Consider the following 17,895-nt stretch of genomic DNA (forward strand, 5'->3'; position numbering starts at 1 on the left):
ATGCACCTCGATTAAGCTACACCTGGAGATCACCACAGCAGATATATTTCCAGATTGATGACGTTCTCATTGATGGAAAGCACTTCTCGGACATTATCGACGTACGGACATACAGAGGAGCAAACGTCGACTCAGACCATTTCCTGGTTATGGTTAAGTTACGCCAGAAACTCAGCGTAACCAATAGGCTACGATCCCAGCACACCCCATGGCTCAATACAGATCGGCTGAAACAAGCTGATGTGGCGAGAGACTTCGCGATCGCGCTGGGGGAAGCGCTGCCGTAGGACACCAGTACCGAGGCGATGTCACTCAACGACCACTGACGAATAGTGGAGCAAGCCATCAGCAGCACGGCCGAGCGAATAATTGGCCGCGTAACACGTAACCAGATGAAGGAATGGTTTGATGAGGAGTGCAGACGAGCACTATCCAAGAAGAACGCAGCGCGCACCCGAATGCTCCAGCGCGCGACCCGGCAGAAAGTGGAAAACTATAGACGACTGAGAAGGCAGCAAACCCAACTCTTCCAGGATAAGAAGCACAGCTTTGAAGAATCGGACGAGCAACTGATGCAACAGCTCTCTCAGTCGGGGGAAACCCGCAAGTTCTACAGCATGTTCAAGGCGGCAAGAAGCGATCGCGATGTGCCGTAACGTGGAAGGAGACATACTGTCGGACGAGCGAGTGGTGATTGACAGGTGGAAGTGCTTCTATGACGGACACCTTAAAGGGGAGCAGAAGCAGTGGATACCGGACCAAGCGCAAGATACAGAATTGAGCAGCCCTACGACAACCAACACAACGATGACGAAGTGCCGTCCCGCCATCCTTGGACGAAGTCGTCAGCGCCATCAAACAGTTGAAATGTAACTAGTCACCTGGCAGCGATGGGCTGGTGGCCGAGCTGTTCAAGATGGGACCGGAGAGGCTTGCCGTGTACATCCACTGGCTGATCAGAAGGATCTGGGACCAGGAAGAACTACCGGATGAGTGGAAACTGGGTGTCATACACCCAGTCTACAAGAAGGGGGACAGATTGAACTGTACTAACTTCCGAGCCATCACAGTCCTGAATGCTGCCTATAAGATCCTGTCCCGAATACTTATCTGCGGACTTGCGCCCTTGCTACAGATTTCGTTGGAAGCTACCAGGCAGGATTTGTTGGAGGCAAATCCACCACCGACCAAATCTTTACTCTAAGGCGGATCCTCCAGAAATGCCGAGAGCACCACCTATTCATTGATTTCAAGGCGGCCTATGACACCATAGATCGGATGGAGCTATGGAACACCATGCAGCAGTATGGATTCCCTGGGAAGCTGGTACGGCTGTTAAGGGTCACCGTGGTGGAGGTGAAGTGCAAGGTGCGAGTGTCGAACATGCTTTCGGAACCGTTCGACTCACACCGGGGTCTGAGGCAAGGGGACGGACTCTCCTGTTTACTGTTTAACATCGCTCTGAAAGGTGTCATGCGAAGCGCGGACTTCGATATCCGCGGCACGATTTTCACCCGCTCCCTCCAATTCCTAGGCTTCGCGGATGACATCGACATCATCGGAAGGACATCTGTGGCAGTATGCGAGGCGTATACTCGACTGAAACGCGAGGCCGCTAGGATTGGTTTGAGGATCAATGCGTTGAAGACCAAGTACCTGCTTGCCGGTGGCTCTGATCGGGATAGAGCCCGACTTGGAAGCAGAGTAACAGTTGATGGTGACGATCTTGAGGTGGTAGAGGAGTTCTGCTACCTTGGTACGATCGTCACTTCGGACAATAATGTGAACAGCGAATTCTTTGGTGTTCACATTATTGTCCGAAGGCGTTCCGAAGTTACGAGCCCATAGTAGGCACGATTTCCGAATTTCCGAAGGCGCATTGTTCAGGGAAATCGTGCCTACTATGGGCTCCATAAACTCCTGCGATCCAGAAGACTCCAGCAACACACGAAATGCACACTGATACGCCCGGTAGTCCTCTATGGTCATGAGTCTTGGACGATACGGGCGGAATTTGTGAGCAGGGCGTATTTGTGAGCAGGGCGTATGGAGAAGGAGAATAAACCACGAACTAGCTAAGCTGTATGGCGAGCCGGACATCCTAACGGTGGCGAAGGCCGGCAGAATTCGGTGGTTGGGGCACGTGTTGAGGCTGCCGGACTCATGCCCCGCCAGGAAGGTGCTCGCCAGCGACCCGTTCGGCACGAGGCGCAGAGGAGCGCAGCGAGTTCGGTGGCTGGATCAAGTGGCGCAGGACCTGTCGGAAATTGAGTGCAGCAGTCAGGAAATGGGTGGAGGAGAGCAGTCCTGGACCGAGTTTCCTGGAAACGGATTGGTAACCTGGCCATGTTAGCACGACGTACTCAACTATGAGCGGGCCAAGAAGAAGAAGAAGTTAAAGGAAATGTTATTTTTAAAAAACAAAGGAAAATCATACTATTCGATCAAGTTAATATTTTTTATGTTGAATTTTCTGCACCCTACTCTGAAAATCATTGCAAAAAAAGGTGTAAATGTAAATGTCAACATTGCAAAATATTCAATAGAAAGGTTAAAAATATCTTTTATGCATTAAATAATTTATATTACAGGCATTGTTGTATATAAAACAGTTCAGTGCCACGTTGGTACGGTTCTTTCTCGTCAATACTATACAGTCATGTTCGCTAACTTTGGTACTACAGTGCGTATACCACAAAATTTCAAATCCATGTTTAACATATTGGCGGTTCGAAGTGGGTGCGGAGCGTTTCACCTTTTCATAAGGATATGTTAAAGTATGTTTTAGGAAAAAATGAGAAACAACCAATTTTAAACATTTTTGTTCTTTATTACCAAAGTATAAAAACGTGATTTTTTTTAGTTTTTTATTTGGTAATAGCCCAAAAACATGTATTTATACACAAATTTTAATTTTTGTTTTATTTTTATTCAAAAATAGACTAATTTATGTTTGTAATGATATATAGTTAGTCAGTTGAATTGTAGGTACTGACTAACTGAAATTTTAACTTTTTGGCAAGCTTTTTTGACTTTGAAGCTATGTATCCTCGAAGATATTTATTTATTTATTATTAAATCTTCTGGCTCGAGTGGCCTACAAGACAGAACAATCAATCAATCAATCAAACAAAGCTTAACATGAAAACGCATATCAGACATGAAAGTAAACAGACGCAAATAAATAGATAAGCACATAAATTACATAAATCACATAAATCACAAGCCGTAAATGGCACGTAGACGCATTTTAACACTGAACGTTGAATGGTTAAAGTCGATCACATAACACATCTCGTTAAAGTCCCTAGCCATTTGAACCATAGGGTCAATGGTGCCGTACTCTCTACGCCGGAAGTCAACTGCCAGCAACTGTCTGGGTCTCAACGACCTGCTAGGAGCCGAGAGATTGATCTTACTTAAGATGGAGGGAGCATCGATATTGCCGTTCAATAATTTGAAAACAAACATACATTTGGCCATCTTTCTTCTGTGCTCAAGCGACTCCAAGCCAAAAAGAAGGCACCTCGTTTTATAATTGGCCTTGTTGACCCTACTAGCCCAAGTCAATCGGTTAAAGATAAATTTCGTCAATCGTCTTTGAATACGCTCAAGTCTGTTGATGTGTTGTTGGTGAATGGGAGACCAGACAACACAAGCAAATTCTAAGATGGGTCTCACGATAGAGCAGTATAGGCTTTTGATCGTAAATGGGTTATTTGAGAGCTCTTTGGAGACTCTCAATATGATAATAATAGCCTAGAGAACGAAGAGCTTTTGAGACAATATAGTCAAAGTGGTTCGTTAAAACTAACTTCTGGTCAAGTAAAACACCGAGATCTCTAACTTGGACAGCACGAGGACCCTGACAGTGAGTAGTTAAACGAGACGTGAGACTTTTTCCTTGAGAAAGACACAACACAACACTTGTTGACATTAATGGATAAACAATTAGTCGCACACCACGAATTAAGCCGGTCAAGACACAGTTGTAACCTCTGGCAGTCGTCGAGTCCTTGCACATGCGAGAAAATTTTCAAGTCGTCAGCATACAGCAGCTTCGATGCGCCAGGAATCCATAACGTGATTTCATTGATGAATAACGTAAACAGGAAAGGTCCCAGTATGCTGCCCTGCGGTACTCCAGATGCGTTAGAGAATGGAGACGAGAAGGCATCACCAATATTGACTAGAATGCGCCTATCGGTCAGAAAGCTCTTGAGCCACCGCACCAGCTCCACGTTTACTCCATATTTAGTCATCTTGGCTAGGAGTAGAGCGAATATATAAATACTAGAAAGTCTACAATTTCCGATTTTCTTAGTTAACTATCTGACTTTCAATCGGCAATATCAGATTTAGCATAAACCAATAAAAATAATGGGACTTATGACCGCCCTTGCTCCTACCTGTAATGGCACCTTGTTCGGATCTGGCTTCGGCCTTACAAAATAGCTACAGGAGATCCCGATATATAGTTGGATGCTTTTGGGACCGCTGGATGAAAGAATACTTTCCTTGTCTTAACCGACGGCCAAAATGGCGTAAGGAAAGCAAACCAGTGAAAGTGGGAGATCTGGTTTTCATCACAGAACGAAGCCGAAAGGACTGGATTCGAGCTATCGTAGAAGAAATTCATCCCGGACGCGACGATAGAGTACGACAGGTAACTGTTAGAACCGCGACCGGCAAACACTTCAAAAGACCGACCGTAAGACTTGCCATACTAGACGCGGAAATACAGACCAACAACACGTGCGAGGACTTTGGCACAAGTAAGTAAATAGAAGGATTACAAACGACACGTGAATTAGCTGTGACACCTGTCCGGCTAAAAGCCGTTTAGGTTCACGGGTGGGGGTGTTGCCACGGTCGAATGATGTAGCACTCGATAAGTTGTCTGGTTCGATATGTAATAAGGAAACCAGACAATAGATGACGCTAGAATTGGTAAGCCCATGAGGCTCAGGCCTAAGTTGGTGAGGGAGACGGCACGACAACAAGTCGAGTCGGAGGTCGTTGGCCCGATCGGACGATCGGGACGATTAAGGACGATCGGCGCGTAACTGTCGGATAAAGGGTCATTCGCAAATTAAAAGTGGACCAGAAAGGACACTGTTTTTTGGAGCTACCAAATCACAAATAAAAGTGGCAGCTGCCAGAAAGGAAGTTTTGCGAATAAAGCCAGAAAGGAAGATCATAAATAAAGAGGAAGTTTTGCGAACAGATGGAAAGAATAAAGCTTTAGCTCCGCCGTCTCAGTTCTATTCTCATCGTCACCCAGTGCGGACGTGTTTTTCTAGTCCCGAAGAGGGAAGAATAGTAAATTATAACTAACACTCACACAGTGAAAAAAAAATTAACTAAATCAAAAAACCTAAAGTGAAACCCAATACTAGAGCGGCTTTTGTCGCCCGATCCTTAAGCATGGATCGTAAAAAGATTGCTGCCAAACAACGGAGCATTTAGATTCCGTTGTCTAAACTAAACAGTATTAACGAGCTAGGCGTAAAAACAAAATTCTCGTAACCAAACTCGTTTGCGCTGCTGGATGGTGACCAGGCAGGGCACCCGATGGATACTCACTTTAGCAGTTAAAAACAAGCAAAGGTCAGTGGTAATATTCCACCAATTATTATAGATTATGTGCAAATCGCTAGGAGAGGTGCACAAAAAGATCTTTGCCGCAAGAGTAGTGAGCTACACGACTAAAATCGCCAATGAAGGCATCACGGTAAACACTAACACAGCAGAAGATTTCCGGGCTGTAGTGAAATACTTAGCTGGTTCCAACACAAACTTTCATACGTACCAACTATCAGAAGAGCGCGCCACCAAAATCGTGCTAAGCGGTCTGTATGACATGCCAACCGAGGAATTCCTCGAGATATTGGTAAAGGAAGGCATCAAGCCTTCAGCAGTTAAAAAATTCTCAATCCGAAATAAAAATATGACGAGCATGCCACTTGTTTGCTCCACTTCCCCAAAGGAAGTATTACTATGCCACTGCTTCGCAGTATAAACGCTCTCTGTAACTGTAGAGTTCGATGGACCTACTACACAAGCAAACAAGGACCAATGCAATGCAAACGTTGCCAAGTATTTGGAAACGGAGCCGCAAACTGCCATCATCCAGCTATTTGCAACAAATGTGCTGGTATACACGAATCAAGTAAATGCGCACTAACAGGAGGTGCGGCTAGTGAGAACGGGCTGGTCCCGAAACATAAATTAAAATGTGCAAACTGTGAAGGCAATCACCCTTCTAACTACACAGGCTGCCCAAAGCGCACAATGAAGCCCATTAAACCAGTGCCTAAACCAAAAGCAAATGAATTTGTTTTCGAAGGTAAAGCGCTCCCTGCCTTACCATCCAAGTCAACTCCCCGCAGTACTGCTCCCGGCCCCCATCAATGGAGTTACGTCGCAGCAGCCAATAAGGAAGAGCTTTTTAACTCGAATGAAATTACTGCAATAGTAGGAGAAGTTTTCTGCAAACTACGCGTGTGTAACACCAAACATCAGCAAATCACTGCGATATTTGAAGTGGTAAGCAAATATTGTTTCCCTAAATAATGTAAGCGAAACAATATTTAAATATTTCGTACTGGAACGCCAACGGTGTTCTAAACAAAAAAACTGAATTGTCAATTTTCTTAAAGAAAAAAAAAATATAGATATCATGGTAATAGTCGAAACCTTCTTAAATGAGCATAGGTTCAATATTTAAAATTACGCGACATGCAGATTAGATAGAGTATGCAGTACTAAAGGAAGGGTCCTTATCCTTGTTAGAAACAATAAAGTTTTCAAACATATGAGTTCTTTTAAACTTAACATAATAGAAGCAATAGGCATAACAGTATTAACGAAAAATGCTCCAATTTCTATAGTGGCGGCCTACCATCCTGGCTCAAATACATCAGTCAGTACTTTTAAAAAAGATGTTAGTAAACTTACGAAACTAGAAAATAACTTTATAATTTGCGGAGACTTAAACACACGTCATCGCTTGTGGAAATGTGCATCCACAAACTCAGCAGGCAAATGCCTATTTGATGAAATCCAAAAAGGCCAGTTCTCCGTTTACTTCCCAAACACACCCACACACTTCACCGCAGATGCACAACGCAATCCATCAGTGATTGATCTTGCACTTAGCAACAATAGTCTTGAGTTCTCAGAGCTGAAAACATCTATACACTTTTCCTTCAACCATCTTCCAGTATCGTTTTCAATTTTAAAGGAAAATGTTAACACTAAACCAAATAATTTCATTTACGATTGTCAAAACGCTAACTGGTTATATTTTAAACGTCTCATCAACTCCAAGATAAACCCATCTGAATTAACTTTAGATAAAATCCATTCCCAAACCCAAATAGATAATATGATTGCTAAAATCAGCTCGATCATAAATACAGCCCACGACAGCGCAGTCCCAATTAGAACACCGGGCAGTTATAACCTCGTAATTCTACCAGAAATCTTAGCCTTAATAAAAATTAGAAACACTTAAAGGAAAAGATGTCAAAGACATAGACTCAATCATAATGTAAAAGCCTCATATTACTTTTTGAAAAACGTGATTGAACATAAATTATCTGTTTTACGCAACGAAGCATGGTCTAAAAATTTGCAAAATCTAAACAAAGAAAAACAAAATAATTCTAAAATATGGAAATTCATTAAAATCATCAAAAACAATCGGAAAACCATCCCAATGCTCCAAGTCAAAGACCAATCTCTTATTACGTCTAAAGAAAACTGTGAAGCATTCAGATAAATATTTAAACTGGCTCATAACGTAACAATTGAACAATATAAATACTCAACACTTATTTAAACCCAAAGACATTATAAAATTTATAAAACGAATCAAATCAAAAAAATCCACGGGTCCAGATAGAGTCAATAATGCCTCCATCAAGAGACTACCAATCAAAGCCATCATCTACCTAAACAATATTATAAATGGGTGTATAAAACTTGGTTATTTTCCGAACGCATGGAAAAAAGCTAAAGTTATTGCAATTCCCAAATCCGGAAAAGACCTTTCGCTACCAAAAAATTACAGACCCATAAGTTTACTCAGCAGCCTTGGGAAAATATTTGAAAAACCAGTGGAATCCAGACTAGCACTGCACACCTCAAGTAATAATATAATTCCTGACTAGCAATTTGGTTTTCGTCTTTCACTTTCCACGACGCGTCAATTTCACAGATTGATAAAAAATATTTCACAAGACAAAGACAAAGTAAAAAATCGACGGGATTAGTTCTACTTGAAACCGAAAAAGCTGTTGACTCTATTTGGCACCAAGGATTAATTAACAAGCCCATTAAATTGAACTACCCAATCTATCTAATCAAAATTATAAAGTACTTTATTTCAAACCGGGTAAATCAAATTCACATTTCAAAGCAGACTTCTGAGCCCTACTCCCCTGCGGGTGGTGTACCACAGGGCAGTGTTTTGTCTCCAATGCTATTCCACACATATATATATATATATGTATATATATATATATATATATATATATATATATATATATATATATATATATATATAAATATATATATATATATGTATATATATATATATATATATATATATATGTATATATATATATATATATATATATATATATCCACATATATATATATATATATATATATATATATATATATATATATATATATATATATATATATATATATATATATATATATATATATATATATATATATATATATATATATATATATATATATATATATATAATATATATATATATATATATATATATATATATATATATATATATATATATATATATATATATATATATATATATATATATATATATATATATATATATATATATATATATATATATATATATATATATATATATATATATATATATATATATATATATATATATATATATATATATAATATATATATATATATATATATATATATATATATATTATATATATATATATATATATATATTATATATATATATATATATATATATATATATATATATATATATATATATATATATATATATCCACATATATATATAATATATATTATATATATATATATATATATATATATATATATATATATATATAATATATATATATATATAGATATACATATATATATATATATATATATATATATATATATATATATATATATATATATATCTATATATATATATATATATATATTATATATATATATATATATATATATATATATATATATATATATATATATATATATATATATATATATATATATATATATATATTATATATATATATATATATATATATATATATATATACATATATATATATATATATATATATATATATATAATATATATATATATATATATATATATATAAATATATATAATATAATATATATATATATATATATATATATATATATATATATATATATACTATATATATATATAATATATATATATATATATATATATATATATATATATATATATATATATATATATATATATATATATATATATACATATATAACATTCCTTCCATGCGCAAATGTGAACAATACCTTTATGCAGACAACATGGCCTTCTCATCATCATCTACAAATCCTAACTCAATTATTGAAAACTTAAATACAACCTTAAAACAATACTCCTAATACTGCAAAGATTGGAAGATAAAACTAAATAGCTCCAAATCTGAAGCAATTTTCTTCTCTAGACGAACTAGCCCTCGAAAACTTCCCCATAGATGTTTAAGTATGGATAACATCAACATACCTTGGAAAAACTCAATTTAATATCTGGGTTTATTCCTCGAAAAAAGGCTTACCTTCAAAACTCATATTGATAACCTTCTTATCAAGTGTGAAAAAAATTACAAAATTCTCTATCCTTTCTTAAACAGAAAATCGAAACTCAATTTAATAAATAAACTACTAATATATAAAGCACTAGTAAGAGCCGTTATTACATATGCCTCGCCCGTTTGGAACCACTGTGCCAAATCACACATATTAAAACTACAAAGAACAAAAAACAAATTTTTAAAAACATCGCTAAGGGTCCCTCCTTGGTACAGTACAAAAGCATTACATTTAGAATGTAGGTTACCCAGAATCTTGCAAATCATGTCGATATATAAATTATTGTATGATGGTAAATGCAAAGGCAGTATATATCCGTTAATAAGAAACTTAGTAGTCTAATTATAATGTTTGTAAATAGTTCACTAATTTTAATTTTCTTTTTTCTTTCTCTAAGTTTAGTCGCAGTCCTAGTTCTTGGTTGAGTAGAATAGGTAAATACAATAAAAATTAGGTTTACTCGATTGAAACTGAGGGTTTTTCTAATTCCAGTTACATATTTTCCCTCAAACACATAAAATAAGGTCACTCTTAGATGTCGATTCACGAACTCATCTGCTTCACCAGCCAAGTTAGCTAAAATAATCTGAAATTTAATTAATGAGGAAAGATGAAAAAGTCGAACCCATTACTACTACTATACATCCAACAAATTTTTAAAACTGAAATGTACGAAATTAGAAATAAATTTAACTAACTAACTAAGCTCCGCCGTCTTATTCACGTATGGTTCAGCGATTGATTTTTCATTTCGAACTCCTCGCTGATAGTTTTCAATAATCTTTGTTATGAATGTTTGAGTCTTTCCTGAAGAACTAAAGATAAGATCTTTGTTGCGATTGCAACAGGGTAGCACACCGCAGCAAATAAATCGTACGCCGTTTTCAATTTTTCGTAACTATATTTCACGCAGAAGAAAATTAAAGATTCAGACGTGTCTGCTCGGTCTCTTTGCTGCTGCTGACCGTTCCTTGACCCCGTCATCCAAGCTTCCTACTCTCGTTGGCACTCTCTCTCACTTCTCTTAGTGTCTACTCATCTATTAAGCCGGGCCGGCCCAGTTCTTTTGTGTCGACTGTCACCGGCGCTCACCTATCCGCCAACATCGACGATGTTTTTCAACAATATTAAAGGCATTCAACACCATAATACCCCTATAAATGCTCCCCATCTCTCTTCTTGTACATGGAATTAATAATACCGAAATTCCAATCTAAAAGTAACGATTCACTGTTCCATGCCTCAGTAGCTATTTGATGAATTTCTTGTTTTAGTACTGCGCTCCTGTTCTTGATCAGTTCAGCCGTTATTCCATCGGTGCCGGGAGCCTGATTATACTTCACCCGATGAATTGCTTTTCGAGTTGCATCAATGCTAGTGGCAGTAGCATGGTGTTATCTGCTAGTGGAGCCTCTAGCTCTTCGTTTACCTGTGCGTTTAGAAATTCATCAAAGTACTCACCCCATTGCGAGAGATACATGTTGATAACTTGACGGAATGAAAATTAGAAAAGAGATGCTATGTGGCCTTCGGATCCAAGTTCGTTAACACTTTAACTGTCAAGCGTTTTTTTGGAAAATCCATTTAACGCCACGATTCAAGCATTACTCGCTCATATGTGTTAGCAACAGTTGCCCCGGCAGTAATTCTTCACACCCTAGGTTTGTTATAAACTTTTGACTTTTTTTACGCTCTTTCGTATTCCTGTTTGGTCATAAATTTTATACTTGTGAAGAACAGGTATTTTAAATATTTAAAAATGCGTTTTTAAATCAAGCGTTTTTGCCGTCATCCAAAAGTGGGTGACTTGGCCTGATCGACGGGCAGTCAAGGTGTTAGCAAAGCAACTTACTTACCCGTTTCTGAAGACTTTCTTCATCATATTTTCAATATTCGTGAAAGCATTGCAGGAACATTAACCCTTTTTTTTATAGTAAGTTTTACTATTTTTTTATAGCATTAGGAGATTAAAAAATGATTCTTTTGATTCGATTTCCATACAGAGACGTTTTATGAAAAACGAAGAATGAAGTGGATTTAACATCATGTTTGTGGTACGCTAGTTGCTCCGAAACATACACAATTTCTTCGAAACAAACAACTTACACGCCCGTATGTTGCCGAATCCATTCCCGTTGGTTTGCGATGTTACTATAGACGCCGTTCAGTTTTGGTTTGGCACAACTCAATCCCCACGAAGTGATCCCGACTTGAATACCTCGACAAAGCAGCGGTCCTCCGGAGTCACCCTACTCAATGACAGATTATATTGTGATTTTAGACTGAAACGATTTTTCTTCTTCTCGTCAATACCTCGCAGCTGTCCCGTCCTCCTTGAGCATATCCTGCACAAAGCATGCGCCATGTAATAGGATTCAGATCGAAATAATTCTCTCTACACTGTTCCTGGCTGATGAGCGGTATCCTCACCATCCGCAGCTGATCGCGATCTCCTGTGTTCTTGGTCAGACCCCAACCGATTACCGTGCAAAACTCACCAGGTGGAAAGCGTTTGTTATGAGCCACAAGACGCACCGGCACGGCTCGCTCAAACTTATCATTCAGTTTTATCAAACCAAAATCGTAATCAATCCCGATGCGAGTATCTCGCATATCTTCGTGTCGCACCGTACGGTTGATGGTGAGAAACGTGCCCCCTGATGCGTGAAACGACGACTCCACACGGACGATACCGGGCTTGTTATACTCGAGGTCTCTATGTCAAACGGCAAAAGAACTCAGGTACAGTAGCGTTTGGTGTATCGGGCTCGGGGTCACGTAACTTACTCGACACAATGCCCGGCGGTCAGGATCCAGACATCGCTGATGAATGTTCCACCGCAGATATGGCTCTTGGAATCGCTGGACCAACGTTGCACTGAAACCATGAACGGATAATCTGTGATGATGGCTTTAGTTCCATTTACGATACGGTACGCCAGTCTACCTTCAGACGCTGGAATTAATATGTGAAAAATAAGTATCTTGTTTATACCGCAAATCGAAGCTGCAGCAGCCGTATTCAGGATAGCTTGCCTAATACATTAGCCAATAGTACGAATCCCACCCACAGCGGCTTCATTACGAATGAAGTATATTCCACGCACTAACAATTGTTATCATCTCCTCGGTGACTCTGCTGCAATCTTTTGTTCATTATTAATCATTGCGCTACTTGCTCATCATCACATTGTATGGGTCTGTTGAACGACATTAGTAGAAGTAATAAACAAGTCGTTAAGTTAGCTGTTCCATTGGTTATTTATTTACATGAATTTATTAAGTTATTAAGCTATTTATTTTTGATCATTAGTCACACAACGTTTTCTATCCAGTTTTGTATGTTTGTTGTTTTGTTAGAATTAGAGTATAAATCATCGGGTTGTTGAACATTTTGCCGTCGACAACTGGAATTCTTTCCTGTTATCCATAAGAATGATGGTCAGTCAAAATGAAATACGCTTCTCCGCAACTAGATACAAAACTAGTTATCATTTACATTTTTAAACAACCAGTTTATATACGAAACGTAACAAACAAGCGTATTAAGTTACATTTTTTAGAGATTTGTAGTGGCCCAACAAAAACAGAGAAGATGTATCGAGAATTCATTGCAAAGATAAAGATGCATTTGTTTCATATTTCAGACAAATCGGACGTTAATTCAATGTTTTGTTGCTTTTGCTGTTAAAATACCGCTGTTTCAAAGATACAAAACACATGGAACAGGGATAATGTAATACAATATAATAATAATACATGGCATAGCCAAATGATGAAACGGTAAAGGCTGCAAACATGATTAAGGTAAGAAGCGCTATGTTATGTTCTTGGTAAACCATTCGAAAGTGGGCTATGAGTAGCACACTCGCTTATAGTATTGGCTAGTCATTTATTGTAAGATTAAGGTCTATTCGCAAAAGAAACAAAGACCCATTAGAAGAAAGATATGCTTCATTATCGGAATGTGAAACAAAAAAGACAAAAACAAACTCCACACCACGCGTTTAACAACATTCAGTGTTCAATATTCGATGTAAAATGATGAAGAATCTTAACGTCACCCTTTTTCAAATAAAAGATTTATCAATTTAACATGTAAAAATCACTATAAAATTGACATAATCTAAGCTAACCTAATCTTAACTTAAGAGTAAACAGATGCACGAAATGTGATAAGTATACCGCTACAAATAAAGCTCAATGAACCGATCAAAATGAATTCAGTTGAGTTTACTACTTAGATCTCCAAAATTCTTTAATCAATGAAACAGCAGAGGGTCCCGACCAGAGGTAAGGCACGATAATTTACAAGAACAATACCGAGTATTAGAGTCTTACTTCTTAAAAGTTATGCGATCAGCACGCACTTGAAAGAGGTATACCCAAAAAACCGAATCTATCCAATGTTCAACGCGTGCATACTTGCCTTGAACATTCATCCGCTTCATTTACGTGCCCGGTTCATGAAGATAAGGACTATTTAAGCTTAGCTTTGGATAAGGCTCACGTTGCGAGTGAAATAGGAGCAAGAAGCAGGAAACGTTGTTCTAAAGTTGTTCATGTGCCATTAGTTATTTCAAGAGATATTGACCGCTTGCAGTACAATCAGATGCTATACCCGTTCCGAAAGAATTCAACACAAGTCAAACTTCAGCATTACGTACACGAACAGTGAGATCTCTCGCAAACTTACTGCCAGCTTCACCATTGCTACCTGTCTGAAAAAAGGTTGAAATCCAGGGATTACAGTCAGCCCCGTAGCCATTTCCTGTAATTCGATTTTATTAACACCGGGGAGAATAGGTATCCATTTCGTTCGTTTCGGCTGACTCATTCGCACGGCCCCGATAAACCAATCTTATCAGAAGTGGTTTATATTTCTTATCAATTTGATTTTTTTATGGTGACAGCTATCATCGATACTTGTCACTGCTGCGGTTGTGCGTTAGTTTAGAAAGTGCATCGCCCAAAAGCAGAAGTGATTTAAGCCGTGATTTGACGAATAATCGAGTTTTGCTGCCATGTCTCAGTTACCTGTGTATAGCCCGGTAAGCGGCTTCTCAAATAAATGATACAATAGAATATTAAAATATTTTTTTGCATATCAAACAACTTTCAGCCAACTCCATTCCTGGCGCACCTACCAGCTGGGCTAGGTATCTACCGAAAAATTACGATTCGTGGTCGAATGACTCACGACCAGTAAGTATGAAGTGCTTCGCCGGGCCGAGTGAAAGCCCAGGACTTGAGTGAAATTTGAACTAATTGAGCACCTGCTTCTGGAAAACCAGATTCAACATAAACCTGCAGACAGGCCCCAACACGAACCCACGAGACGACACCGCTCTCCACATCAGTATTCGTCCCCGAGATAGTGCCATAGTGCGTAATTCCATCCAGTTCGGCAGCTGGGGCATCGAAGAGCGCTTCGGTGGGTGTCCGGTACAGAAACGATCCATGTTTGATGTGACGATCACGGTTAAACCTGACAGCTACGGCATCGCAGTCAATGGAGCACACTACTGCGATTTTAATCATCGCGTACCGTACGCGTCTGTTCGCTTCATTCACATTGGCGAAGGTGCCAACGTTGATGCGATTACAACAGAGTAAGATCGGTCAATCAGCCTTGCTTCGTTTAGCGTTAAGCTCATGTCACAAATAAATCACGCCACTGCGCAAACTTGCCATCGGTTTTGTCATCCAAGTCTGGAGCAAATTTGTTCTTCGTATTTTGATCCTTCCATATCTTATCGATGTCTGCTGAGCACATACGTTTGTTTGTGTGAAGAAGCATATGCTTGCTTGATTTGCGATAATAAATTTTAAAATCCATCATCATCATTGTGATTAAGTCATGCGCATGCGTTTTTTTATTTCCATCTCAACAGCATTACTCATTTTTGTGTTAATACATCTTACAAAATTCAGCGAGTACGAATTTATCTCTCCGTTATATTCATCGCTATGGTTCCAAAGGGCAATTGGTTTATGGTTTTAAAATCTCTTCACCACTTTCTTTTCGATTGAACATCATCTTCTTTTTGTCGCTACCCTTAAGTGCTTCGATAGCTACCAACTGTTCACTACTCGGTTATGATAGCGTCAACCTGAGCCCCAACACCTGTATGAACGAACCGTACCGACGCGAACGGCAACCGATGCTTGAAATCACAAAAATGACACCCATTCACGGCGATTCCGTAGCAGTCCGGTTTTACGGTGATGCTGATGTCGAAATACGATCTTTTCTGCACCGAGCAGCCCCCAAAACGCTCCTCTATTGCCCAACTTCTGTGCTGGTACGTGTTACGCACGATGAGTCCTTCGCGCGGCCGTATGCTGATGTGAAGGGCAACGTCATCTCTCGGGTCTACGTTAGGTCCGCATTGCAGGTTGATGTTGAACCTGCAACCATACACACACACACACATTCGTCAGAGACAAGAAACGGATTTCCGGATTCGATTTGAGAATCTCATTCATTCCTTTGCACTTGTGAGGTGTGAAACACGTCTTACATGTCATGTGTCATTCGACCACGGATGGTGATTTTACGGTACAATCCCAATCCAGTCGGTAGATGCCCGAGGAACGGTGAAGGCTGTAACAAGATGTAGATGCTAATTATCAGTAGGATAAAATTCCAGAACACGCAGAACCACCCTTACCGGATTATACACGGGTAGCTGAGCCATGTTTACGATGTGTGGGTACGGTTGAATGTACGGTACCTTACTGCTCAAAGGAGTTTCCAACGGGAAAATGTTAGTGTTTGCGCTGCATTTTGAGAACAAACTGCTCGGAACTGACACCTTATCGTGCCGCACCTACTATCGTTCCCGATTACTCATTGATTGTATGTGTTCGATAACAATAAAAGGCCTTTCACAAGAAAAAAAACTTAGCAATGAGGGAAAACACATGATTATCGATTCTTGTTGACATTGTAGCAGATATTCTCAGCGTGCATTCACATTTCGCAAGTTGTTTGCATAAGTAGTACAAAAAAAACACCCAATAACTTAAAAGTTATTAACATAACGTAAATATTCAAGTGAAAAAAGAAGCTGATTAAAAGATTAAGTTGCGTTTAGATAAGAAAACTTTTCGTTGTGGACACAAATAGAAGAAGCTAGATAAACAGACGCGAACGAACAAAATATGGGCGCAGTTGCCATTAACGGTTGATCCGAGAAAGAGCGTAAGTTTGAAGAAACCAATCATGGCGCTAATGCTTCCATCATTTAATCCGGTAAGGTAGCACTGACATCTGCTTGATAGACCAAATTTTTTTTTTCAACTAAACTAATACATTTCTTCATTTTTAACGCAGGAAGTACCGTGCTTATGTACAATCCTGGGAGGTTTGCAACCGGGAAAAAAAATTATTATCCAAGGCACTTTAACGGGAGAAAGGTTTTTGTCAAACGCATTTTATGTAGTCTAGTATGGCTCTCTTACAGCTTTCTATGTTGTCGCAGATTTAATGTCAATTTACAGTACGGTCCAGAAGATGATCCCCGGGACGACACTGCACTGCATATTAGCTTACGACCCAGGGACGGTCGAATTGTGCGCAACACTTATGCAGAACAGTGCTGGCAGGATGAGGAACGATCTGGTGGCTGCCCCATAGGTATAGACGATCCATTCACGTTGGAAATCAGGGTAAAGGATACACATTATTCGGTTTACATCAATGATATTAAGTACTGTACCTTTACCCATCGTATGTCCTTCGAAATGGTAAACTTTATTCATCTTGGTACGGGGGCAGTCATCGATTCTGTGCTAGAGACATACTAAGTAATTCATGAATGTTGGATTGACGAGTCTAAATGTAAAGACGAATAAAACACTCGTCCAGGCGTCAGATATATTTGTACAATTATTTGCATAAAATGCGCTGGAATACGTTAAAGAGTACTCGATTAGATTAGAGTCAAAACAATCTTTTGAAAAGGCTT

The 17,895-nt window shown here is 38.8% G+C and overlaps 4 protein-coding genes across 4 annotated transcripts; 2 read left to right on the plus strand and 2 right to left on the minus strand.

Annotated features, from left to right (window-relative positions):
* Positions 1-12,024: 12,024 nt before the first annotated feature.
* LOC128724286 (trypsin-2-like) lies at positions 12,025-12,810 on the minus strand. Its single transcript, XM_053818015.1, has 3 exons — positions 12,710-12,810; positions 12,236-12,638; positions 12,025-12,171 (listed from the first exon to the last, which is right to left on the minus strand). Exons 1-3 carry the CDS (start codon positions 12,808-12,810, stop codon positions 12,025-12,027), a joined length of 651 nt encoding a protein of 216 aa, XP_053673990.1.
* Positions 12,811-14,881: 2,071 nt separating this feature from the next.
* Positions 14,882-15,692, plus strand: LOC128725468 (galectin-7-like). Its single transcript, XM_053819217.1, has 3 exons — positions 14,882-14,973; positions 15,045-15,127; positions 15,217-15,692. The coding sequence occupies exons 1-3, from the start codon at positions 14,947-14,949 to the stop codon at positions 15,536-15,538; spliced, it is 432 nt and encodes a 143-aa protein (XP_053675192.1). The 5' UTR covers positions 14,882-14,946; the 3' UTR covers positions 15,539-15,692.
* Positions 15,693-15,795: 103 nt separating this feature from the next.
* Positions 15,796-16,703, minus strand: LOC128725422 (galectin-4-like). The gene is made up of 3 exons (XM_053819162.1): positions 16,597-16,703; positions 16,447-16,529; positions 15,796-16,333 (listed from the first exon to the last, which is right to left on the minus strand). Exons 1-3 carry the CDS (start codon positions 16,621-16,623, stop codon positions 16,012-16,014), a joined length of 432 nt encoding a protein of 143 aa, XP_053675137.1. The 5' UTR covers positions 16,624-16,703; the 3' UTR covers positions 15,796-16,011.
* Positions 16,704-17,119: 416 nt separating this feature from the next.
* LOC128726747 (32 kDa beta-galactoside-binding lectin lec-3-like) lies at positions 17,120-17,777 on the plus strand. Its single transcript, XM_053820572.1, has 3 exons — positions 17,120-17,180; positions 17,262-17,344; positions 17,410-17,777. The coding sequence occupies exons 1-3, from the start codon at positions 17,151-17,153 to the stop codon at positions 17,732-17,734; spliced, it is 438 nt and encodes a 145-aa protein (XP_053676547.1). The 5' UTR covers positions 17,120-17,150; the 3' UTR covers positions 17,735-17,777.
* Positions 17,778-17,895: the final 118 nt, after the last annotated feature.

The sequence above is a fragment of the Anopheles nili genome, chromosome 3 (genome assembly GCF_943737925.1).
Source record: "Anopheles nili chromosome 3, idAnoNiliSN_F5_01, whole genome shotgun sequence".
NCBI classification, from domain to species: Eukaryota; Metazoa; Arthropoda; class Insecta; order Diptera; family Culicidae; genus Anopheles; species Anopheles nili.

Bases quoted from the DNA above. Each gene is read 5' to 3' on its own strand.
- LOC128724286 (XM_053818015.1), bottom strand. From the start codon at position 12,810: ATGGTTTCAGTGCAACGTTGGTCCAGCGATTCCAAGAGCCATATCTGC. The intron at 12,639-12,709 runs GTAAGTTACGTG...CGTTTGACATAG, and splicing joins ACCGCCGGGCATTGTGTCGA to AGACCTCGAGTATAACAAGC. The intron at 12,172-12,235 runs GTATTGACGAGA...GTCATTGAGTAG, and splicing joins GAGGACGGGACAGCTGCGAG to GGTGACTCCGGAGGACCGCT.
- LOC128725468 (XM_053819217.1), top strand. From the start codon at position 14,947: ATGTCTCAGTTACCTGTGTATAGCCCG. The intron at 14,974-15,044 runs GTAAGCGGCTTC...AACAACTTTCAG, and splicing joins AGTTACCTGTGTATAGCCCG to CCAACTCCATTCCTGGCGCA. The intron at 15,128-15,216 runs GTAAGTATGAAG...CTGGAAAACCAG, and splicing joins GGTCGAATGACTCACGACCA to ATTCAACATAAACCTGCAGA.
- LOC128725422 (XM_053819162.1), bottom strand. From the start codon at position 16,623: ATGGCTCAGCTACCCGTGTATAATCCG. The intron at 16,530-16,596 runs GTAAGGGTGGTT...ATCTTGTTACAG, and splicing joins AGCTACCCGTGTATAATCCG to CCTTCACCGTTCCTCGGGCA. The intron at 16,334-16,446 runs GTAAGACGTGTT...GTATGGTTGCAG, and splicing joins GGTCGAATGACACATGACAT to GTTCAACATCAACCTGCAAT.
- LOC128726747 (XM_053820572.1), top strand. From the start codon at position 17,151: ATGGCGCTAATGCTTCCATCATTTAATCCG. The intron at 17,181-17,261 runs GTAAGGTAGCAC...TTTTTAACGCAG, and splicing joins TGCTTCCATCATTTAATCCG to GAAGTACCGTGCTTATGTAC. The intron at 17,345-17,409 runs GTTTTTGTCAAA...ATGTTGTCGCAG, and splicing joins GGCACTTTAACGGGAGAAAG to ATTTAATGTCAATTTACAGT.